This window comes from Pipistrellus kuhlii, unplaced genomic scaffold, assembly GCF_014108245.1.
Source record: "Pipistrellus kuhlii isolate mPipKuh1 unplaced genomic scaffold, mPipKuh1.p scaffold_m20_p_31, whole genome shotgun sequence".
NCBI classification, from domain to species: Eukaryota; Metazoa; Chordata; class Mammalia; order Chiroptera; family Vespertilionidae; genus Pipistrellus; species Pipistrellus kuhlii.
In genome coordinates this window covers 3,205,205-3,231,289 of record NW_023425531.1, presented here as the reverse complement: position 1 = coordinate 3,231,289, position 26,085 = coordinate 3,205,205, and the positions used below count along the sequence as shown (strand labels likewise).

Genomic DNA, 26,085 nt, shown 5'->3' with positions numbered 1-26,085 from the left:
GGCCAATCAGCACAGCCATCCTTCTGGCTGCATGTGACCCACGGTCCAATGAGACTTCAGCTCTTCTCCTGGGAGCTGCAGCCATGAGGATACACAAGAAGAGGGCGCTGCAGCTAAAAAGATCCAGGTCCCTGAGGTTGAAACCAAGACAGGAGGACCGAGCCGAGACATGAAGAAATAGAGTCCTGAGGACCTCACATCCGCACCGGATCCAAGTGTCTGAAGCCAACCTACTCCTGGACTTTTCAGTTTCAGGGACAAAGAATTCCTCTTTCACATAAGCCAGTTTGAGCTAAGTGTCTGTCTTAGGCAACAGAACAAGTCAACAAATACAGGAGTTGGAAAAAGTAGGTTTACAGTTGTTAGTATGGAAAACAATACAATTATTTATATCCTCTCTAATAAAAGAGGGATATTTTTTATTTTATTTTATTGATTTTGTACAGAGAGGAAGAGAGAGAGATAGAGAATTAGAAACATCGATGAGAGAGTCATCGATCAGCTGCCTCTTGCACACCCCCTACTGGGGATGTGCCCGCAACCAAGGTACATGCCCTTCACCGGAATCGAACCTGGGACCTTTCAGTCCTCGGGCCGACGCTCTATCCACTGAGCCAAACCGGTCCCTATATCCTCTCTAATAAAAGAGAAACATGCAAATTGACCGTACCTATGCTACACTCACAAGCCACACCCACCAACCAATCAGGGCGAGTATGCAAATTAACCCAACAAAGATGCCAGTTAATTTGCATATCCAGGCCAGAGTGAAGACTGAAGACAGCATAGAAAGAAGTCAGTCACTGCAGAAGGGAGCAAAGCTGCAGAGAAACAAGCAAGCAGGGCTGTGGAGCAGGAAGGGAAGCAAGCAAGGCGGCAGAGATGGCAGCAGGAAGCCCTACTGCAGGAATCTTCCTGCAAGGGGCCTCTAGTGTGTGTGTGTGTGTGTGTGTGTGTGTGTGTGTGTGTGTGTGTGTGTATGAGCCTAATATGCAAATAAACCAAACAGCCAAACAACCGGTCACTGTGACATGCACTGACCAACAGGGGGTGCACGTAGGGCATGGCAGGCCACGGCAGGATGGTGAAGCAGGTATGGCAAGCTCATGGGGTGCCAGTCACTGTCATGGGACGAGTCTCTAGTGGTTACTGAAAATTCTTTGCTCCCACATGCCTTGGTCCCGCCCAGAGCTCACACCTGCTGCTGGCTCCCGGAGCCAGCCCTGATGTCAGCGGGTGCGAGTGGGGCTGGAGCCGTCAGTACATGGAAGCCACAGCAGCAGGAATGGGGCTGCCTGCAGACAGATGACCAGGGTCGTGGCAGGAGGGCCTGGGAGGGGGCACAGAGGATGGACCAAGACTCGCCCCTGTGCCCACTGGAGCCTTGCAGCCTACAGTTCCTTTCAAAGTGCATGAATTTGTGCACTGGCCCCCACATTAACTAATAATACAAGAGTGAACTCTTTCGTGTACTCCAATTATAATGCAACTTTGCCCACCTACACAGACAGGCTGTGGAAACAACACTCCTGAGTACCCAGCCTCCATCTGCAGGAACGTTCAGAGCAGCAGAGTGGGACCAGGCTACCCCCCCAAACTTCCCTGCCTGTTTGCCTGGGGATGAGAGAGCAATTGCACTAGAGGGTCAGAGAGAGTGATCTGAGGGAACTTGACAATTGTCCCTCCCACCTTTGTCTCTGCAGACAGGCCAGTAAGGACCGTTGGCTCCATGATGCTTAGAGTTCTTAACCCCAAGTACCAGTTTCCAGGCAGAGCAACTGCAGCATGAGCTCTCAAGTGTTCATGTTGCTGTGGCAACAGAAATGCCTCTGATTTGCAGGGACGTGGTGGTAAGTGACTATTTGTGAGAGGTTACCAAGAGTCAAAGAAATTCAATGCCATAAGGTGGCCACCACTCTGAAGGCAGATGTCAGGTCTAAGTGGGTAAGAATAGGACCGATAATGGAGAAAATCCAGGTAGAGAATTTTGGAGGGTGAACCAAAACAGGACAAATAAGAGAACTAGGGTGACAACTGCCCAGTGGGTACCCTAGATGTAATTCATTACTGGGCGATGGAAGGCTGTACATGGTGGGAAATCCTCCTGGGGAAGTTTAAGACTTCACAAGTCCTCGTGCTGAGGGTCTTATCGCACATACACAGTCTGGCATCAGGAACTCAGGGTTGGCTCATTAGCCTATCATTGTCACAGTGACCGGGGTTCCTTCCTCTCTGCCATGCTCAGCATGTCAGCCACGCCTCCCTCACCACCCGAAAGGAGCTATCACAATCACAAGCAGGACAAGAAAGAGATGTCTTCTCTTATCAGAAAGGACAGCCCTGCCTAGAAGCCTACCCAACTTCTGCTCCACACCCCACTGGGCAGAATTCGGTCACATGTTCATTCACTAGCCACAGAGCTGTGGGAAAGCAAGTTGCCAGGCGTCTCAGCTCCTAGCATGAAAGATGCCTGTGCCAGAGAGTGAGGGCCACAAATGGCTGCCGGGAGGCAATCAACAAAGTACCCAAATTCACATAAACTCTTACCAGCCCTAGCCAGTTTGGCTCAGTGGATAGAGTGTTAGCTTGTGGACTCTGGTTCGATTCCAGTGAAAGGCATATACTTGGGTTGCAGGCTCCTCCCCAGCCCAGGCCCTGGTCAGGGCTCATGCAGGAGGCAACCAATCGATGTGTTTCTCTTACATTGATGTTTCTCTCTGTCTTTCCCTCACTCTTCCACTCTCCCTAAAAATCAAAGGAGAAGTATCCTCATGTGAGGATTAACAATAACAACAAAAAACAAAAAACTCTCATACCAAGGGTTCTGCCATACATAACCTTATGGTATCCATATCATCATTCACTGAACATGTTCCCTAAATCAATACACCTTTGGTTTACTTTGACTTAGGTAGGAAATTTTACATCCTTATTACAAAGGCAAAACCACTACTAGATACATTTTTCCAATCCACGTTTAAATAAATTCGTAATGATTAAAGCAAGAATTATTTGCCTGCTTTGCCTAGAAGCATCCCTGGCCTCTCCCATAGTAGTCATACTGTGGGATGCATAGTTACGGGACAAAGTCATGTCCTTCTCGTTCCTGGGCCCTGATATCAGCATTTCCCTAGTGAAGAGCCACCAAGGGTCTGCATGGCAGGTGCCATGCCTACCACCTTTCCCCAGCGGTGGGAACAGCTCGGCCCCGCCCGCCACTCTCCAGCTGTCAAGACGAGAAGACATTCATGAAGCTTTTACATAATATTGTTAACCAATGCCACCCCAATAAATTTAATAAAAATTCGCAAAGACATTTAGCAACATCACCGTATGAGAACTAGCTGGTTTCCTGTACAATCACACCCCCACCCAAAATGTTTTGCTTTTTCCATTAAAATAAAAAATGTCCCAGAGGCTATAAGGACCTCTATGTGCCTTGGCACGAGACCATCCCCACTTCTTTATTCACAGGGTCCTCACTCATGATGACCATGGACAAAGAGAGGTGACCGGTGCCCGTTACTTACATCAGAGGCTGGACCCTTGTCAGCGCCTGGGCAGGAGAACGTGACAAATTCATGGCACCGCTTGTGCACAACAAAACAGCAGACTGCAAGAGAAAATAAGGGGAGGAGGCGGGGAGGAGGAGAGGGAGGAAGAGAGGAGAGGGAGAGAGAGATGGTTAAAACCTGAACTTCACGACAAGTAAAGGCTTTATGGCAAAGTAATGCTTTGGCTTCTGCCCCTATCCTAGCTGAAGTCAAACTGGGTACACTGATGTTAGGTCTTTCAAACTAGTTAACTTCCTAAAGTAACTTGGTCCAGAAGATTACATATACTCCACATCACACTCCCTGAGCATCAGTTACATTGCCGAGTTTGGAACAGAACGCTGTTCTTTAGATCGGGCACCATGAGAAGCTGCTGGCATGCGTCAGGCTCATAACACACAAGAAACATGTATACATAAACACTAGAATGGCACATAGAGAGAGGCAGGTCATAAAGGGCATGTGGAAACAGAGGAGCAGGAGACCCGCCCATCTCACCTAGGAGCAATGCTCAGCAGGTGGAAGAGTGGAGGAATAAGCTGTGATGTTTACACTACCAAACACATACACACATATTCTGTATTTGAATTTGTCTGAGTTAAATGCATCAGTGCATGGCTCTGCTATTTGGGGATTGTGTCACTTGGGCAAAGAGGAAGTCAGAGAATGTATACAACATAACACAGATTTTTTTTTATTCGTATCTTCCTTTGTAGTTTTGTTATTCAAATCACCTTAAACAAACTCTAGACTGTGGGTTCCTGGAGGACAGGGCCCATGTTAAAAGAAGAGCATCTTCCTTTTCTAGTTTGTTCTATTTTTCAATAAGAATTTTACATTCAGTATTACTTTGTATTATTTTCAGGTGTACTGAAGGTTGCCTGAGAGGAGAAGATTGGGGAATGGGTGTAAACAGGGAAGGGATTAAGAATTACAAACTGGTAGTTACAGAATAGTCACACGGATATAAAATACAGCATAGGGAATATAGTCAATAGTGCTGTAATAACTATGTATGGTGTCAGATGGATGTGAAATTTATCTGGATGATGACTTAATAAGTTATGTAATGTCTAATCATTGGTTGTATACCTGAAACTAATATAATATTGTATATCAACTATAATTGAAAAATAAAAAATTATTTAGGCACCGACCAAAGATAGCCAAGATGGTGGTGTAGGTAAATGCCAGTACTTGTCACCTCCCACAACCACATCAAAATTACAACTAAAATACAGAACTACCATCATTCAGAACCACCTGAAACATGGCTTAATGGAAGTCCTACAACTAGAGAAGAAAGCACATCAAGACAAAGGAAGAGTGGAGGCGAGGAACAGGCTGGTCCCACTCCCCGTGTGGCATGTTTTCAACCAGGAGGGATGTTGTGATGGCAAAGGCCTCCCATTAGGAGCAAGGAATCCCAGCCCAACAACAGACCCTCAGCCCAGGGTTCCAAAGCTGGGAAGAGAAGTTCCCTAACTTTGGGTTGTAAGAACCAGCAGGGACCATGGAACAGACTGATATACCTCAGTGTGGGATTGGGTGACAAAAAGAGATAAGCCAATGAAGTTATATGCATATCTCATAGACACAGGTAATAAGATGGTGAAGTTGGGAGGGGGGTATAGGGAGAGGGTCTCAAAGAAAGTGGGAAAGGCAGAAAATAAGAGATATCTGTAATGCTATCAGCAATAAAACCTACATTAAAAAAAAAAAACAGCGGGAACTTTGGCTGAGTGACACAGAGACTACTAGAATCTCAGAGAGTTCCTCTCAAAGGAACTGAGCACAAACTTACACAGTCCCACTCCCTCTGAGTCCCCAAACTGGGCAGTGGCTTTTGGGGATCAATGGACATACTTGGAGGAACTGAGCTGTCTGGCATTGGGGCAGGAACTCGGGGGTGGCTCTCTCCCAGACAGGGGTGCTTGCAGGGGCCATAGTTCTTATGCTGGGACCTCCCCTGTCACAGAGCTGACTGGCAGCCATATCTGAATTTCCCTCAGTGTGTCCCATACTGCTGGCTCTCTCTGGTGATTCCCTGATACCCCCACCCCATCCAATTTGCAGCCCCACCCAAGCTGTTTGCAGCAGCTTTTCCACATGAATGGCCTGTACTGACTCATGCTTCAGACTTTCCTAAAACTAACTCAAACAAGCAGCAGCCAGAGTCAGCATGCCCCAAACCTATCAATAAGAGGCCTAAAACCCAGCAGTAGCCTTAGCCTGTTTTGCTTCACAGCTGAATCTCACCTGGGCACTTCCTAGCCCAATACAAGTAGCAGACATCTGCAGATCTCTTTGTAGCTCCTGCTGAGTGGCTCCAGACAGTGGATGACTTTGCACCTCCTGGGAGGCCCTACAGCCAATGCACCCAGTGGATAGCTTCAGACCATACAAGATTACAACTCTACACATCCACAGCAACACAATCCACGGGCAGACTCAGTAAATACCAAAGCTCCACTGAAGTAAGTCTTGCTCCCTATGGGTATCTCCTGCACAGCAGATCAATTCCTCCAATTCCCAGTGACACCAATAACAATCAAGGCTCGACTACAACAAGACTGTGACACCTACTACACAAGGCCACTCTACCAATTCCAGAAGACATTAACAGCTCTACCTAATATATAGAAACAAACACAGGGAAGCAGCCAAAATGCAGAGACAATGAAACATCATCCTATCTAATAAAGAGGGATTATGCAAATTGACTGTCACACCGTAACAAAGATGGTTGCACCTACAGCAGAGGCAGGGATCCTGTAACACAAGATGGCTGCACCCAGACTCAGACAGGAGGAAGATTTTCATATGTATTTTACTAATTTTCTTTCATCTCTAACACATATATTATAGAGAAAGGGCAAATAGCATTATTAAAATAGTTCCTCTAATTAATTCCCTTTTAATGTGCACAAATTTCATGCACCGGGTCACTAGTATATTATAAAAGACCACTATGCAAATCAACTGAACGACGGAATGGCTGGTTGCTATGATGATCACTGACCACCAGGGGGCAGACACTCAAGGCAGGAGCTGCCCTCTGGTGGTCAGTGCATTTCCACAGGGGGAACACCACTCAGCCAGAAGCATTGCTAAGGAGCAGCAAGCTCTGGCTGGTGAGCACAGCATTGGTAGCAGGAGCCTCTCCCACCTTCACTGCAGGTGAACAGTAAGGAGCGAAGGGTCCCAGACTGTAAGAGTGATGTCTGACTGCCAGCTTAGGCCGAATCCCCCGGGGGAATATGGCCTAAGCCAGCAGGCATACATCCCCCAAGGGGTCCCAGTCTGTGAGAGAGTGCAGGCCAGGCTGAGGGACACCCCCCTCTACCCAACCCCCACCCCCACTGCCCCCAGTGCACAAATCTCATGCACTGGGCCTGTAGTGTTACAAATAAAAGAAATGGAAGCAAGAAAACTACTGGATACGAAGTTCAAAACAATGGTTATAAGGTTACTCAAGAATCTTAATGAGAGCTACAAGGAAATCAAAGAGAGCTTCAAGGGACTTAGTGAGACTTTCAAGGATCTTAATGAGAATGTCAGAGATATTTTTAAAAAGTCAGTCAGAAATTAATCATACACTAACTGAAATAAATAATAATTTATTGGGATTTGACAGTAGAGTAGAGGATTCCAAGAATCAAATCAATGACTTGGAGTATGAGGAAGCAAAAAACACTCAATCAGAAGACAAAAAAAAAAATCCAAAATATGAAGATAATGCAAGGAGTTTCTGGGTCAACTTCATGTGTTCCAATGTTTACATTATGGGGGTGCCAGAAGGAGAAGACAGAGAGCAAGATGTTAAAAACCTATGTGAAGAAATAATGACAGAAAATGTCCCCTACCTGGTGAAAGAAATAAACTTACACAACTAGGAAGCATGGAGAGTCCCAAACAAGAGGAATACAAAGAGACCCACACCAAGACACATCATAATTAAAATGCCAAGGGTTAAAGACAAAGAAAGAATCTTAAAAGCAGCAAGAGAAAAGTAGTTAGTTACCTACAAGGAAGTGCCCTATAACTGTCAGCTGATTTCTCAACAGAAACTATGCAAGCCAGAAGGGAGTGGCAAGAAATATTCAAAGTGATGAACAGCAAGAACCTACAACCAAGATTACTTCACCCAGCAAAGCTATCATTTAGAATTGAAGGTCAGATAAAGAGCTTCATGGACAAGAAAAAGCTAAAGTTCCTCGCCACCAAATCAGTATTAGATGAAATGTTGAAAGGTATTCTTTAAGAAAAGGAAGAAGGAAGAACAACAACAAAAATATGAACAATAAAATGGCAATAAATACACAACTGTCAACAATTAAATCTAAAAATCAAAATAAACCAACAAGAAATCTAGTGAACAAAAGAAACTGATGAATAAAATAGAACCAGAGGCATGGAACATAGAACAGACTGACGAATCTCAGAGGGAAGGGAAGCAGGAGAATGAGAAGAGATTAGCTAAATATCTTATATGCATATGTGCAATACCTATGGACACAGACAATAGGAAGATGAAGGCCTGGGGCTGGTCAGGAACCTACGGGCAGCGAGGGAGGGGGTAGAAAGGGACAACTGTAATACTCTCAACAATAAATTTTTTTTTTTTAATTATCTAAAGTCAGCCCTAATTGGTTTGGCTCAGTGTATAGAGCATTGGCTGCGGACTCAAGGGTCCCAGGTTCGATTCTGGTGAAGAGCATGTATCTTGGTTGCAGGCACATACCCAGTATGAGTGTGCAGGAGGCAGCTGATGGATGTTTCTAACTCTCTATCACTCTCCCTTCCTCTCTGTAAAAAAATCAATAAAATATGTATTTTTAAAATTATCTAAAGTCAAAAATAAATACATAAAAGCTATAAAATTAGAAACATAACTGCAAGAGGAAAAAAAGCAGGACAGAGGAGAAACTTAAATACTCAAAGAGATTTAAGAAACATATAAACTAAGTGGAATATATGGGTTTTTGATCCTAATTAAAGGCAACAACTAGTTCAAAAAGTATGAGATAATGTCAGGAAAAACTCCTGATGATGATGTGAAGGGATTATTATTACTGATATCAGGCAGAAAGAGTGAAAGAGAAAGATTGCCAACAAGGAAACAGAAATGGTTTTATCATCAGATTTCTCATTAGCGATTGTGAATTCTTGAATATGACAGAGCAAGCAATATCTTCAGAGGTTAAGGAAAATCCATTTTGAACCTACAAAACATTAAAGTAAAAGTACAAAAGGAAGACATTTCCAGAGCACAAGAACTTAGAATTTTTACTTCCTACAAAAGAAGTGTGTGTGTGTGTGTGTGTGTGTGTGTGTGTGTGTGTGTGTGTGTAAGTGAAGAAAGGAGATGTAAGAATAGTGGCGAGAGGACAGACAGGTCTAGGAGAGAGGAGGGATTGGGTGGAAGGGCTCTGGAATATGTGAGGCCGTCTTCCTCGCCAGGAGATTACGGGTACTAAGAAAGGCCACATGGGATATTACAAGCTTGAACATGTGTGTCAACACGAGAATAAGAAGAGAAAGATATGTGTAACTTGCAGATCACTAAAAGGTAAAACTGGACAAAGAAAACCATCAACTGCATTTCCAAAGAGCCCCACCTGCCCAGGTTCCCAAAAATATCACTCTGGGGTGTGGTTTGTTTGTTACTTTTATATGGCATCACTTGCATTTCAAGCTCTTTAATCCTCTGGAATTCCTGGGTATCTGATGTGGCATGGGACTCAAATTTGCCGTATTTTTCCAAGCGGCAATCAATTGTCCCAGCATCTTTTATTGGATGATTCATCCCTTCCTCGCTGATTTCAAATGCTGGCTTAACCAGATGCTAAGTAATTCTGCACTCTGGAGTCTGCCTCTGGGCTTCTGCTCTGTCTCTGGTCTGTCCGGTAATACAGCAATGTAAGTTCTAATTGTATTAATCCAGGCATCGATCTTCCCTCGTTATCCTTATTTTCAACATTACCTACGTTTACTGTTCCGAATGAACTCTGGAATCAGATGGCCAAGCTTATTAAAATACCAATGGAATTTCTGCTAGAATTGTATTCAGTCAGTCTCCCCACCCCCCAAAATTTATTGGAACTTTGACTGACATTGTCTTACATTTAGAAATTACACTGAAGATAACTGACACTTTTACATCAAGTCTTTCTATCAGGAATCGGGTGTCTCCTGGTTAAAATCTTACTTTACATCTCTAATAAAGGCTTTAATATCCTCGGTAGGTGCCGCACACTTCTCCTTTGTGTTATCTGAGGGACCCCTCTTTTTGCTATTGTGATTGCTAATATTTTTCCAGCTTGTTTTCCAACTGGCTATTATTTACAAATAGGAAAGCAATGAGTTGGCAGTACTGTGTGTTTATTTTGTAAGCAGCTTTTAAACTCATTTTTCTGAGCCTTGTTTCCTTTGGGTTTCCCAGGTAGAGAATCATAGTATTCCACATACTATTTTTTTCCCTCTTGTAGGAATGCCTTTTCTTTTACCTTTGCCATATTTTACACCTAGAACTTTCTGAGCAGCGTGGGATAGAGGTGACAACAGCAGGAAGTCCCGCCCATTCTGAGCCTCTGCCAGCTCTACCTGTCCACCATCACTGTCTCTCAAACCAGCTTTGGGAATTTATATTTTTTTCTTGGAAACTGTCTGTAGTGTCTTCCATTATAAGGTTAGTCTCTCTCTTTATTTTCTCCCAGGTCTGTCTTCTCTGTTGTCTATTTTATTATCCTGTCATTTTAAAGAAGTAAATCATGGATGTATTTTTCAGTGCTACTGGTTTTTTTCCAACTTTATTAATTGCTACTTTTATTTCTCCTGCTTATTACATTTGCCCTACCTCTCTTATTTTTATTCCTTGCATTATTTACTGGTTAGGAATGTTTTAAGTTTCTAAGTGGTCTATTACGGTTTTCATTTCTCCGTGGCACAGAACTACTTATGAAAGTTGTTACTCGCCCACAACCCCCATTTACCAGAAGTTGCTGTAGTCTAAACCTTTCTTCAAAATATCAACTATGATTTCATTCATCCTTACTCTCTGTGAGGGAGGGAAGAGGCTCTTCTCTAGCTACCCAGGGTCTACCACACTCTTGGCACATAACTGATATGTGGTAAATAAGTGTTTGGTGAATGAATGAACGAGAAAATGAATGGCATTAGCCACAGCAAAGGAAGAAGCCCGACCAACCTCACCGCAGATGAATCCCTGGATGGCCGTCCACAGCACCATGGACAGCGGTGGCTGCACAAGCTGCTGACCAGCACCCAGTAGCAGAGAGAAACCACCCCCACAAGAGACATCAATGGCTGGTGACCTGACTCCACCCCACACCCGCTGCAGAGGAGCAGGAAGCAGACTTGGGAAAGACAATAAGCTTCTGGTGCAGGCACTTCCTTTACACGATGTGCTTCTGAGAAGCTGCAGACCAAATTTCCCATTAACTAAAGCACTTCAAAGAAAAGCAGTAAGGCTGGCTATTTAAAGAAACAAACTAAACCTTTCGTGATACAAATAAACACCCCCTCGTTTCTGTTTGGCAAATTCAGGGTAAGACCAGCTTTTCTTAAATAAGAGGCAACATTTCCTGACTGCGGAACCTGTGCCAGGTCTTACTCGTAGCAGGTGCTGGCAGGAGCCCAGGGTTCCTGGAGGCCCGGCTCCCGCGGCAAGTCCTCGCTCTGCGGAGTGAATCTCGCAGCCCACCTCCATCCAGCCTGCCCCTTCCTCAGGTCCGCACACGGGGCCCAGCTCAGACGCCAGGGGTTCCGGTGGGAGAACACACGCTCGACCTGTTTAACGGGAAAACTGCTACTCAGCTCCGCAGAGAACGAGCCCCACGGCCACGCTCCATCGCCTGCTGTCCCTTCTCCAGGCTGAGATGAAGCCCAGGCCGGTGTGGCAGGCAGCACAGCGCCTCCCGCCTCTCCAGAGATGCCGTCCTCACCGCGGGAGCGTGGGGCCAGGTGTGACTCTGGCACCTCGCATGGCAGAATGGACTTCGCAGGTGTGATTCAATTAAGGACCCTGAGATGGGGTCATCCTGGACCATGCTGCGGGCCCAGAGGAATCACAAGGATCCTTGTCCGAGGGAGGTGGCGGGGGTGGGAGGATTTGGAAGCGGAGGTTGAGGAGCTGCACTGCTGGAGAGGACGATGCTGGCGGCTCCGGCAGCCGGAGAGGCCTGGGGAAGGAGGGCACCCCTGCGACGCCTTGATTCCAGCCCCAGTTAGACGGCTGGCCTCCCTCGGCACCGCATGGCCAGGCACCTGGTCACCGAAGCCGCTCGGTGTGGGCAGTGGCCCAGCCGCCCTCGGAGCCAAATGGACCAGTCAAGGCCCCGGAGCACAAACCACAGTCACGAGTCTTGGGGAGTCTCTGCCCCAAGAAAGCATAGGGACCCCGACTCACACCACACTGCACCCCACCCCCACATTCCACCCACCACCACAGTGCAGCCACTGCATTCCGGAAAGAACTGTCAGGCCATCAGAATCCTTTCGTTTTTTGTTTTATTTTTAGAGTTGATCCGCCTTTCACCCTGTCTCTCTGGGGTCTCAGTGGAAAGCTGATATCTCTGGGAAACCATCTTTGCCCCTAAATCCACATCACCCTGCGATGGGACGTCTGGGTGCCTGGGTGAAGGACAGGGGGCCCTGAGCACCCCTCCCCCTGCCTCTCAGGCCCAGCGGCCCGGCTCCCAGGTCAGGTGGGCCAGGCTGAACCACCCACTTCCTCAGCCTCTCCGATTCTGTTTCCTCCTCCAAAGTGGCGGTCACAGAGCTCCCACGGGACAGCCATGCCAAGCGCCTGGGCGTGCCCGGAGCCGGAGCCACGTGCACACCCAGCCTGGCCACTTGGGAGGACCTTCCCCGTGCGGAGCTGACTCCGTGTCCACGCACAGGCGGTGCTCCCCAGACGCGGTCCCGAACCCTCTGCATGGCCACGGCGGAGCAACCGGTCACCCAGTCCACCCGACCCCGCCTGCCTCCCCGGCCGCGCTGCCTGCCCTGCCCGGCTCTCCATCCCGGGCCCAGCCGGGCAGATGGGGACGCTGAGGCTCAGAGCGCCGTCGGTCTGAGGCGTCCAGGACTCAGTGGCAGCCTCCGCGTGGAAGCAGATGTGTCCCCGGAGCCTCAGCTTCCACAGCGCAGCTCCCCGTCCAGCTCCCGCTCCGAAGAACGCTCCCCGCTTTCCTCGCCCCCCACCCAGCGGCGGCTCAACTCCCACGGACTCGTCCTTTGCCAGCATCTCTCACGCCGTCTCCTCTGAGCCCTCCCCGCATTCCTCCCAGCTGCCTCGGCACCCAGAGGGGTTTGCACTAAAGCCTTAACGGGGCTCAGCCGGGGAAGCAAAGTGACGGTGGACGGCCAGTGTCACGTGAGCGTCCTGAGATCTGTGTCGTGGGTGAAGGCACAGCCGCCGCAGGACACACAGTCACCCCCCCTCCTGGGGTTGGGTGGCCCGGCTCTGCGGCCGACCTGCCGTGCGGCCTCTGTGACCTTGAATGAGCACGCTGACGTGCTGCTCTCAGTGCCCTAGTCTGTGAAATAGAACGATAACAGGGCTGTTCGGAGGGTTCAGTGGGCTGGTCTCAGCACATGTGTGGACACAGCCAGTCCGGATGCAGGCTAAGTTTACTCCGCGCTATCCCTACCTCTTCTCTGCACGCCGGGGCCGGCCCTCCCTCTGAAGCAGTGTCGTTGCTGCTTCCTGCGCCAACGGTCACCGCTGCCTGCTCCCAAGCGGCCCCGTCCAGGGGGCTGCCACCAGCCACAGGGGCCTTGTCAGTCACACTAAGTAAGACTTAGCCCTGGCTCCTCAGCCACACTGACTCACTGCGAGCGCTTCATAGCCACGTGGCGCCAGAGGACACGCCCTGGACACGCGTCATGGAAAGGCGGTCAGCTCTGGTCAAAGAACCAAATTCAAGCCTGTGGCTGCACCCACGCCAGCACAGCCGTCCCACTCCACGGCCCCTCGCCTGCCGGGTGGGATCTGTCCCTTCAACAACGTGTTTTACTCCTTCCCTGGTGTGTGGATTTGTTCCACAAACATGGAAATGCCCACATGCGAATGTCACGTGCAGACCACATAGGAGCCCGGTCTCCAGCCAGACCGATGGCCGGAATAAAACAGCACATTCGTAGGCTGAGCCAGCTCAGCAGCCACCCGGACAGGGTCTGCTAGCCCCTCCCTCACGCCTGTGCCCGTGAAGAGGCTGGGGTGGCGCGGCCAGGAGTGCAGCGGGGCCCACTCTGCCCCAGTCCACCGAGAATGACCGCCCTGCCCCCACAGCTTCGTCTGTCATTACCCTCGGGAGAGGAGGGAGAGAGCAAGCTTCATTTGTTTATGGAGAGTGAACTCATTTGTTTATTTGAGTTCTCTAGGGAGAGAACTCAAAAGCAATAACCTTGAGGGGTCAAGCAGCCACAGGAATGTTTTGTTCAGAATGTCCCCACGTTTGTTTAGTTAGCAAGAGAAGGCGGTGGAGCCAGAGAGGTGAAGAAGTCCTCAGAAGACAATAAACCCTGAGAAGCAAGGCACCTGCCACCACCACCCTCTGCTGCACCAGCCCTGGGGGGCGCGGGCAGACAGCCGCTGCAGACATCCTGCTGGCTGGGGTGGCATGTGGGGCCTGCCCTTGACCCCGTGGCCTCCCACTTTCAATCAGGCCGCAAAGTGGGGGCAGCAGGACATAATGACCAGCCTAGGAGGAAACCAACATCCCTTCATCCCTTCATTCACCACCATATCAGCCACACCCAGACGCGGGGGCGGGGGGGGGGGGGGGAAGAGGGGGGTGGAGACCTGAAATCAAATGGGGGACAGCTCTTGTTTCTGCCTGAGCAGCATCCATCCTTTGTGCTCCTCCTTTGGGGGTTACCCTCTCTGAGCCCGTTCCTGTGGGCCAGCTAAGGCCACGCTCGCTCGGCTCCCCAGACATAAAGCCCAGGCTGCACCGTATGTGCAGGGTGGGCGTGTGGTTCAAGCCCACCGTGAGAATCGGCGTCAGGGCTTGTGCCGGGATCTTCAGGAGAGAGGTGCCCTTCCCGGGAGTGTTGCTAAGCTGCAGGAAAGCGGATCTGCCTGCTCCGTCTTCACGGAGGGAAGGCTTTTCTGAGAACGAAGCCAGCAGAGAAAAGCAGAGCGAAGAGGTGTCCGATGACCGCACCCAAGCACCTGCCCCACTGGGCCTGGGAGACCCCGCAACTTTCCTGCGAGCGCACAGAATCCTCCTTAATAAACCCACTGAATGGAGGTTCTGTCTCTGAGACCAAAGACTTCTGACTCACACGCCAAAGGTGAGAAGTTGGAGAGTGGGCAGTGAGGGCCCCCTTTCCTCCTGTGTCTCTTGTATTCCTATAAATAAACCGCTTTCCTTTTTGAAATAGGGCCTTCATATTAGGAGCGCTCAATCCGATCAGCGCTGGAACAGGAAAGCTGTGATGCAGCATGTCCCACCTCCTCAATTCCAGACGCACCGCCTCGCAGACTCAGCTCATCCAGGAGCTGCTCGGTAAGAGAAGGCCAGGACACAGACCTGAAGGCCGCTTGGCCTCGGGCACCTGTGACTGGGCTTCTGTTCAAGACGCATCTGCCTGCCGGTGAGTGCGGAGCGCTTCACCCTGCCTGCCATTCCCGGCTCCTGCTCTCACTCCTGAAGGCAGGGCCACACAGCACAAGGCCAAGTCCTTTCTTGACATGACAGAGTTCTATCCACCAACTTGTGCTTCTGAAGCTAGGGGTGGCTTGAAGCCCAGAGACAAATTCATGTCGATCTCAGTCCCCCAACTCACTCTAAAAAGCAAACAGAAAGCTTGGTCCTTACTCTGCACAGGCCTGCTATGCGAATATTGCAAAAATCACCAAATCAAAGACAGGCCCCTGGAGACCGGAGATTGCAGGGTGGCTGTGGCTGTGCCTGCCCACCCACCCCCTTCTTCTGGAACTGGCCTGCTGATTCTCCTCTGGGAACCGGCCTTCCTCCGCAGCACGCAGTCCTGGTGGGGCTGTCAGTCAAGGTGCGCAGCCCTTCCTCGCTGAGAGGTGGCCATGTGATCCAAAATCAGCCAATCATACTTTTTCTCCTGCGAATTTGCTTCTTGAATCAATGGTGTCCCCGTGGGAAGGTGGCCCATTAGTTCCTGCCACTCAATCTAAGAGCTTCTCTGGACCCTGTACTTTCTAAGGCACATGTGTCAAACACAAGGCCCGCGGGCCAAATCCGTCCCGCCAGGCCTTGCAATGTGGCCCGCACCGCGCTGTCATCACTGCACTCCGCTGCGTTTCCATCACAATGACAGTTTATGACTGTTCAGTAAACCATTTGGCCCGCGATTTAGGCTGGATTTTAGATTTTGGCCCCTTCTCTGATTGAGTTCGACACCCCTATTCTAAGGCCTGGCATTGCATGAACAGAACCCTGTACACTCCCCTTGATTTTATAAGACAACCAGACGCAATTTCTGTTGCTTACAAGAACCTAACAACCCTAGAAAATTTAAAGACACCTAATCTCCGAAGCTGATGCCAACGTCCTTGCCACCACATCCCTGAGAGTCACCAAGCTTCTCACTGCCCACTCCACCATCTAATACTAGAAAGTCCTTCCGGCTGCATGTGGGCTTCCCTGTGCCTCCCGGTTCCTGCCCTCAGGGCCTGGCCTTCCTTTCCTGGTTCCGCCTCCTGCTCCCTCCACCCATGCCTATTGGAATTCCTCAGACTCTGTCCCAGGTGCTGATCTCCTCACTGTGGACTCTCCTCAGGCCATCTTGTCAACCCATAAGACTTCCCACTCCGTTCATGCTGCTGACGCCCACATCTGGTCTTCTCCCCGGAGCCCCACGCCCATCCAGCCACCTCCTACCTCAGTACCACCATTTGGACATCAAATGAACCCAAGTCCTGGTTCTTCTGTCTCACTTCTCAGGATGAGTCGGCATCACTCTCCTAGGAGCCCCCAATTCCTCCCTCACCACCACTCCTCACTTCTAATTGCCAATCCTGTCAAAGCCAACCTCAGATTATCGCTCAGAACCAGCCAACTGCCCTCAGAAAGAAGGCAGCCACAATGCCCTAGCTGGTTTGTTTCAGTGGATAGAGCGTCGGACCATGGACTGAAGTGTTCTGGGTTTGATTCCGGTCAAGGGTATGCATGATTCCTGGCCCTGGTCAGAGTGCATGTCTCTCTCGCATCAGTGTTTCTCTCTCTCTCTCTCTCTCTCTCTCTCTCTCTCCCCCACACACACACTATCTCTAAACATCAATGGAAAAATCTTCCTGTGAGGATTAACAAAACACACAACCCACAGCCACTGTGTGTTCTCTGAACCTGTTTACCTGACTTTTACCATCCCTCAGATCTCAGACTAATTGGTACTTCCTCAGAGTCTTCCCTGACCTTCTAGCCTAGGAAAACAAGACACATTCCTGGGCCTTCACCTCTCCAAGCCACTTTATTTTTTCAATAATAAAATGTGAATAAAAAGAGTTCCTAACTATGCAACCTAGCTGTCCATCTATAGATGAATAAATAAAGAAGGTGTGGTACGTATATGAAATGCTATGGAATATTATGCAGTAATAAACCTTGCTCAGTGAAATAGCCAGAGAAAGACAAATTCCAAATGATTTCTCATATATGTGGGATCTAAAAACAATACAAAACAAAAGCAGACTCTAAAAACAGAGGCAAGGGATGGTGACCAAAGGGAGGGGGTGAGGGGAGAATTGAAAAGGGGAAGAGGCCAAGACCGGTTTGGCTCAATGGATAGAGCGTCGGCTTGGGGACTGAAGGGTCCTGGGTTTGATTCCAGTCAAGGGCATGTACCTTGGTTGTGGGCATATCCCCAAGTAGGGAGTGTGCAAGAGGCAGCTAATCGATGACTCTCTCTCATCGATGTTTCTAACTCTCTATCTCTCTCCCTTCCTCTCTGTACAAAAAATCAATAAAATATATTTAAAAAAAAAAAAGGGGGGGGGAAGAGGATATAGTCAATAATCCTATATAATAAAAGGCTAATATGCAAGTTGACCAAACGGCAGAACGACCAGTCGCTATGATGCACACTGACCACCAGAGGGCAGATGCTCAACACAGGAGCTGCCCCTGGTGATCAGTGTGCTTCCAGGCTAACGGCTGGCAAGCCCAGCGGCAGTGGATCAGGTCTAAGCCATCAGTCAGACATCCCCCTGAGGGCTCCCAGACTGTGAGAGGGCACAGGCAAGGCTGAGGGAGCCTGATCCCCGAGTGCACGAATTTCATGCACCAGGCCTCTAGTATTGTAATAAGTTCACGTGGTGACAGTGACCACTGGAATTAGTTGGGCAATCACACTATATGGCATAAAAGTGTCAAGTCACTGTATAACTGAACCAGTATTAAGATTGTAAGCCAACTATATTTTAAAAATTTAGAAAAAGTTCCTACGTATAGAGTTGCTGAGAGTTTAAATGCAACAACATATTAAACACTTTAATAGAAAAATAAGCCTAACACAATAACTGGCACAAAGTATGTTCATCATAAATATTAGCTATGCCCTAACCAGTTTGGCTCAGTGGATAGAGCTTCAACCTGTAGACTGAAGGGTCCCAGGTTCCATTCCAGTCAAGGGCATGTACCTTGGTTGAGGGGACATCCCCAGTAGGGGGTATGCAGAAGGCAGCTGATCAATGATTCTCTCTCATCTGATGTTTCTAACTCTCCCTTCCCCTCCCTCCCTCTCTGTAAAAAAATCAATAAAATATATTTTTAAAAATAAATATTAAATAAATAAATATTAGCCATCACTTTTGTTCTTGTTATTACTAATAATAATAGCTTTCATCCCCCAACTGTTACGTCCACTGGGCAGCAGAACCACAGGCTCTGGTCACACCCACATCCCTAGTCTCAGGGCCCTCCCATGACTGACCGTGTAGATCTGAGGCCGACAGCCATGCCTCCCCATCTCCAGCAGCCCCCACTCCCGAAACACTCCCTTCCCTCCCAGTACATCTGAGCCTTCAGGACACAGCCTCCTTGCCATCACCCAGTGCCTGGAGGCGCAGGGAAATCAGCAACACATCCTCCTGCTGAGACTTGCTGCTTGCTTTCTTTTCTATTTGACTCAGTCACCTGAGGGTAGAAAATTTAAGTCCAGAAAAACACTGGTCGGAAATACATAAAATGTTGACAGTGGCGATAGTTATCTCTGGTTACAAGAGCCTCAGGGTTTTGTTCTTCGGTGATTCTGTGTCTCCCTAATATTCTAAAGTAGCAAAGCAAACTGTCGGCTCCCCAGGCATCATTCAATACAAGAAAACGTGCGTTTGGATGTACAGCTCGGTGAGTTTGACAGATGCATGACACCTGTGTGATTACCATCACAGTCAGGACACAGGCCCTCTCACCACCCAGTTCTCGTTGCCTTTTTACAATCAGTTCCCTCGCCCCACCCCCAGCCTTGGGCAGCTGCCAATCTGCTCTGTTCCTCTATCAGTGTTTCCCAAAGTGTTGCACGTGTACCCCCAGGGGTACGGGAAGAGTTTGGTGGGGGTACGCGTTGCACCGGAGTTTGGTGGCAATATGCACTGCACGGTGCTTAGCTGCGCCTAATTCTACGTTCTCATGAGTACGAGGGGTACTCAGCGTTACGAAAATTATAGAAGGGGTACACATATGTCAAAAGTTTGGGAAACACTGTATAGATTAACGGAACCACACTATGTATATTTTGTCTGCCTTCTTTCACTTAGAGTAATGTCTTAATTATTGATTACAGTTGCCAATATCAGTAGTTTTTATATATGGTTATCCTAAAGTTTGTTTATCCATTCATATATTGATCAACACTTGGGTTTTTTCCCAGGTTTCTGGCTATTAAAATAAAACTGCTATGAACATTTATTTATGTCTTTGTGTGGGCATGTAACTTAACTTATGTTGCTAATACCTAGAAGCAAAATGTCTGTGTCATCCGTTAACTCTGTGTTTAACTAAAAAAAAAAAACTGCCAATGTTTTCCCAAGTGCTTGTGCCACTTTATTTTTTAGAGCGAAAACAATCCAATACGTTATTTTAATGGGTTTACATGCCTGTTGGCGTCTCAGCAGGAAATGGAATTCACCCTGGATGTTCAATTAAAGGCACTGACAGCTCACAGCCACAGAAAGCTGCCACCACACCTAGGCCGCGGTGTAATCCTGTGGAATAACGTCCGAACCGCCGAGAGAGCTGGAACCGAGGGAGAGGGCACCTGCTGGGCTGCCGCCCCCCCTAGAGGCGGAGGAGGAGCGGAGGGTGGGAACCCTCCAACACCTCTCCTCTGGCCTCCGGGCTCTGCTGCTCAGCCAGCAGGGCCCGCCTCCGGCAGAGGCCAGGCAGAGAAGGGTGGTCCCAGGCAAGGCGTGGGATAGAGAACAGACACCGTCTGACCTCAGAGGAGGCGAGAGAAAGAACAAGGAGAAGACTAGCAATGTTCCCAGAGTCAGCACTCAAACCGACCTTTTGGGCAGACGCTTCTAATTGCTCTGCTTCTAATTTCACTGACCCAACAGCAGCGCAGATACCTGATTGGGTGCTTGCTACAGGGGTCCCCCTTGTCCACGGGGACAGGTTCCAACCCCCAGGAGATGCCTGATCCACCTGCTTTCCACAAGTTAGGGTTAGCATTGGGGTTAAGGCTACTTAAGAGTTAGGGTTAAGGTTAGCGTTAGGGCTAAGGTTACTTTGCTTCTACAAAAGACCCATATTATGCCCTGGAGGGTTTTTCTCAGTGGATAGAGTGTTGGCCTGTGGACTGAAGGATCCTGGGTTCGAGTCCAGTCAATGGCATGTCCAGTCAACGCCTGCATGCTGGGGCCGTTACTGAGAGGAGGACCTCGTGAACACGGCACTGTGACCCCAGGGCAGTGGGTCTGACCATGGAGGCAGCCACGGTGACGGAGGGCGGCGTGTCTGCAGCGTGGACCGCACTGGCTCCGGCCCCGTGGACGGAGAGGGCCTTGCGAGATCTCGTCACACTGCTTAGAAAGGGCTTACGTTAAACTCACCAGCTGTGTATTTCTGTCACTTTCCAGTCACACTTTCAGACCCAGCGTACGAGTGACGGAAACCGCAGGTAACCAAGCGCATGCTGAGTGTGTGCGGGTTCTCCCATGCCACCCTCCCCACAGCCATGGCAGGAAGTCGGCTCTTCGCCCCCTTTTCCGTGTGAGAGAAGCTGAGGCCTTCAGATGCCCATGAAACCTGCCCAAGGGACTCCGAGTTGGTTGGCCCTGACCACTCCCCACGGTGCTCCCTCAAGGTCCGAAGGCTGGGCGCCAGTGCTCCCCGCCAGTGCTCCCTGTGGTGCAGCCGGCACTCCCGCCCCGGCTCCCGTTCATTGTGAAGCTACTGGGAGAACTGGACACAGCAGAGCGCCCGCAGGCCCCAGTTTTGGCCTCGCAAGGATGGCAGCAGGCCCTGTCCCACAGGGACGGGCGGCTGAGAAGACCCCGCGCCTTTAGCACCTGCCAGAGATTCAAGAGCTGGAAAGAGGCAGCGGGGGAATCTGCACCCAGGCCACCCATCTCCAAGTCACACTCTGCCCTCGGGGAATAACAGGCGGGGTGACAGGTACAACGGCGAGGTGTGGTGCCCTCGCTCCCAGGCCCACGTTTCCCCAAACATGCAGTTTGGCTCCAGTGCGGGGCCTGTGTCAGCAGCAAAGCCGCCAGCTCCCGGGACCGGCTCCCGGGACCGGCTCCGAGGTGCTTCCCTCCTTCGCCCGGGGCTTCCGCATCCACAGAGTCCCGGCCCAGGTGCTGCCCTGGGACGAACACCTGCTCAGCTCCTGGCGTCCTCACTGACCTCGTAGGCTGTGTCTAGCTGGGTACTAACAGGAGCTTCTACCCTTGGGTGCCTTCTCAGAGCCAACCGAACCTGTGGCACCTCGGCTGGTTCCCGGGAAGCCACGAGGTCTAAACACAAGCACATGCAGCCTCACCCCGAAGGCAGCGCTCCCGTCCCGTCTGCACACCCGTCACTCTGCCCTCAGCCTCGTGCACTCTGAACCCTCTGCTCTGTGCTCGGCGCAGGCCCTGGTTTTCACGCCGGCCTTGGCACCGCGGGGAAGGCACCTGTGAGCCCGGAGGCTTCAAAAATAGCCTGGAACTTTGCAAGGAAGGGCCCGCAGCAGGATGACAAGCAAGCTATTCTGCATAACAAAGCCCGTGTCCCAGAGGCAGCACAAGCCCACCCTTCCCCACGTACACACTCACCCGTCAATCATCCCTGAAATAGCCTGCCCGTGGGAGGACGGGGAGATAATGCTGTGATCAATGAAGCTCCGAGCGCCGGGGGTGGGCTCCACCCGGGGGAGGGGTGGAGGAGGGGCGGGGAGGGTTCTACCGCCAATAGGTCAGTTTTGCTTGGAGTTAACCCACTGAGGTAATAAATAATGATGACGAAGAAAAGGGGGGAGGAAGAGGTGGTGGCAACAATAGCTAGCATTTATTTTTTTAATATATTTTATTGATTTTTTACAGAGAGGAAGGGAGAGGGATAGAGAGTTAGAAACATGGATGAGAGAAAATCATCGACCAGCTGCCTCCTGCACACCCCCCACTGGGGATGTGCCTACAACTAAGGTACATGCCCTTGACCGGAATCGAACCCAGGACCTTTCAGTTCGCAGGCCGACGCTCTATCCACTGAGCCAAACCGGTTAGGGCGTGCTAGCATCTATTGAAGGCAACAGCAACCACAGCCTACTATGTGCCTGGTATTGTTCGAAGCTCTTCACATAGATCAACTCACTTAATGCTCACAACCATGAGGTGAGAATTGCTGGCATCCCCACTTTTCAGGTGAGAAAAACGAGGCCTGAGAAGTTAAGTAACCAAGAGCCTCAGCTCTTACCTGCTGCACCTCCACCTCATACTCCCCCAAAGGCACTACTCCGGCCCCCTGCGGGGGAGGGAGCCAGTCTCTCCATCCTAAAACTGTCTGGGGAGACAATGCCCAGAACAGCTTTCCTTTGGGTCCAAGGAACCAGCTGAGACCTCAGAGCCTCCGCATCATGGACCCCTCACTGCCCCTGAGTGAGAGCGTCACTGCCAATAACCTGCTGAGCTAGGCGGCCTGACACCCTCTCCTTACAAGATAAAAGACTGTGTCCCCGTGCTGGCTGTCCCTGTCTCCCCGTCCCACCCGCCTGACTGCGGGGTCTGGCGGGAAGCAGGCTGCAGAATTAATCTGGGGCGCTCCTCCCCTCTTCCCGCCTCCATGTGCCTTTGGGAAGCAGCGTCTCCCTCCAGACCCCGCTCCTTCCTCCCCGGAGGTCCTAAGTGACACCTCCCTCGGCTTCCTCCACTGACGCCCCCAGCGAGCTTCCTGCTGGGATCCTGACAGACCCGTCCCATTTCCCCAGGAGTCACCACCCACTCTCCAGCGCCTCCTGGGGCGAGGAGTGGCTTCAGCTAGCGTCCTAATGTCTTTTCCCCAATTCTAGTCCCAATCCTTCCCCCGCTCTCCCTCCGGCCTCCGCTTTCACACACTCAGGCAGCACAGCTATTCATTCTCGGCTTCCAAGCGGCCTCCCAGCCCCCCACCCACAGCCCTTCTCACGGCAGGCCACCCCCAGCCCCCGCAGTGACTACAGGAAGCTACCTGTCCTCCGGGCACGGGGACTGGGCCACGGCTCAGCCCAAGGAAGGGTGAGAGCAGGAACATGCGCGCTCACGGCCTCAGCCTGCCCTGCAGACAGCTGGGTTTGAGACGCCCCAACTTACAGTGTGGGGTTTGAGGCAGGCAGGCACAGCCCTGCTCAACGGAAGTGAAAGCTTAGAGGAGGGAATGATAACCAGGACAACAGTGATGACCACGGTAGAGCAGGCAGAGGGCCAAGCACGCTCTGTGTTCTCCATGCTGGTCCTTTGCTCTCACCACAGCCGGTGGGGGGTCCTGGGCAGGAGAGGAAGGTGGGCAGAGGCCTGGGCAGGAGAGGAAGGTGGGCAGAGGCCTGGGCAGGAGAGGAAAGTGGACAGAGGCCTGGGCAGGAGAACAGGGTTGGGGACAGAGAGAGAGCTGCTGTCCGAAGTCTGCATGGCCACAGGCGGGGCAGGCAGGATTCAAATGCAGGCCGTCTGGCCCCACACGTATAACAAGTGTACACGGGAGAATGCGGGAGGCAGAGCCAGCCAGGAAGGCCCTCGGCCTCGGCCTCAGCCTGGAGGCCACTCCCGCTGAGCAAGGAGGTCAGGTTCGCAGCGGGAAGCAGGCCCATCCGAATCCGTTAATGCTCTTCCGCTCCCTCCCGGAGAAGCCACTCTGAGGAGGTGCCCTGAGGGGCATCCAGAAGGTGCCCGCCTCCAGCATTCCAGCTAAAGATCCCTGAGGCCTTCTTAGTTCTGCTGTCACTGGCATCCAGCACAGACGGCGCCACTCACACTCATGTGGCGAGGGCGAGCCCCGTGCAGCTCGCTGGCCTGCCTGGACCACGGGCCTCAGCACAGAGCCCTGTGCCCCGCGGGGCAGTAGGCGCTGCTGCTGGAGGCGGGGCCTGCGGGCTAAGCCACGTCTGGCTGCGGTGGGGAGCGGGCGGCCCGGCTCTGCATTCCAGCAGGTTCTGAAAGGGGAGCGGTGGCGGGGCAGTGGGGTACAGAGGAAGGTTTGGGGGCACAGGCCCCAGCTCCAAACGTCCTCCAGCTGCACACCTTCCAATGCGGCCTGTCCCCTCCAGCCCCGCTTCCCCCTCTGCCCAGGGGAGCTGGGCCAGCGTGCATGTTTGCTCACAAGTCCACCGTCCTCTCCTTGCTGGCCAGGCAGGGGCCGAGGGTGCATCCTGCAGGCGCTGCCCGCATCACCGGCCTCAGAGACGAGACTGTGCGCGCGGTCCCGGCCCCGGAAGGGATTCTGCCGAACCTGGCCTGCTCCCTCGAAGGTCGCAGTTCTGACTCTGAAGGTCACTGAGCACTGAAGTCATGGTCCTTCCATGTCAGCATGGAATAGCAGCGTCCCTGAACTTGTAACCAGTGACGGAACCAGGCCTGCAGCTTCTTCTCCGAGGGCGGGAGAGCAAGCACCTCGGGCTCTGCAGGCCACGCAGTCAGGATCCCAACCCGGGGACCCATCCCTGTAGCACAAAACCACCCACACCACAGACACACGGAAGGCAGCGGTCACGGCGCATCCCCACCGCCACGTTCCACACTCGGAGCCACACGCCACCGCCGAGCGACTCCCAACCCGGCCAGCCTCCAGCCGGTCTGCGGGGGAAACGCCCACAGCTGCCTGCACACTGGGAAGGGGGCTAGTGGAACCCAGGCCCCGGAGTCCTTCATTCCATTTGACATCTGCTTAATTAAAATTAAAGTTTAAATCTGTGGCTGCCATATCACGCGAGGCTGCCGGAGCGTGTGCCCCGTGGCACCTCAGAGCAGCCGGGCACGGCCGCCAGCACTGGCACCAGCAGCCCCGTGTGGACTAGCGTGATGGTGACGGGGAGATGGCAGTGCTCAAGCCATGAGCAGCACCGAGGGTGACCTGCTCCGTGGCTGGCGAGAGGGAGAGACATCCTGTAGAGATCAACGACATCTAACTGAGACAACACGAGGGGAGGGGACCGCCGTGGGTGGCAGCCCCAGGGCAGCCCTGGGAGCTGCTGGGAAACAAGCCCCTCGCTAACCTAACCAGCTCTGCCCCAGGAGGGCTGCCACCCTCCTCAGATCAAAAGGCAAACGGGCCACCACACTCCACACCTTCCTGGCCCCCCGGGGACCTCAGAGGAAGCCACTCCCACAGCGGGTGCGGGCCCCAGCCCCAGGAAGCAATGGCTCACTGCTCCTGACTGATGGGCAGCAAAGGAAGCAGCAAAGTCTCTCTCTCTTTGTAATTTTCAAAATGAAAGTTTCAACTCTGTTTCAGATTCTGCTCCAGCCTGACGATAAGAGTTACCATCTGTTGAAGGCTTATTGTGTGCTGACACTGGAGAAGGTAAAACAATATTAGCAGCAGGGAGACATAACTTCGTTTGTACAGGCTCAGTGCTTGCCCTGTGCCAGGCCCGTGCTGAGCGGCTGCTCACAGCAGCTCGGTAAGGCCGGGCTGTCCTTCTCCCCATCACAGAGATGAGGGGCCTGAGCCTGGGAGGGCGGGAACTGGCCACGGGCTCACAGGTCAGACATGTGCAGCCTGGATTCAAACCCTGAGCTCGGCCACTGGCCCACGCTCATAACGACAAGTCTGGACTGCTCTAGATGTGACGACGACAGGACGGAGGTGGCCAGGCCCCGATGGGAAGACAGGGACGGACGGGCCTCAGGGACTGAGTTGGAAGCACAGTGAGGACATCTAACCCGGCCTTGGCAGAGAGGGCTGATCAGGGTGGAGGTCCCAGGGGAGGGACTTCTGAGCTGAGGGCCAATGGTGGGTAAGGGGGCACCAACCTGAGGGAGTGCCCAAGAGGGCTCAGAATTACAAAAGTACACAGGACGTCCAGAGAGGGCGTGTCGCATGCGAGGACCTAGAAGAAGCGCCACGTG

General features: G+C 51.5%; 1 protein-coding gene across 2 annotated transcripts in view; it reads right to left on the bottom strand.

Moving 5' to 3' along the window:
* Positions 1-26,085, bottom strand: part of PRKCB (protein kinase C beta) — a 267,227-nt gene that overhangs the window by 125,406 nt on the left and 115,736 nt on the right. For both annotated transcript variants that reach the window (XM_036460211.2, XM_036460210.2), the window contains exon 3: positions 3,531-3,613. In XM_036460211.2, the coding sequence (XP_036316104.1) occupies positions 3,531-3,613 (83 nt within the window). The remainder of the gene's footprint in view (positions 1-3,530; positions 3,614-26,085) is intronic.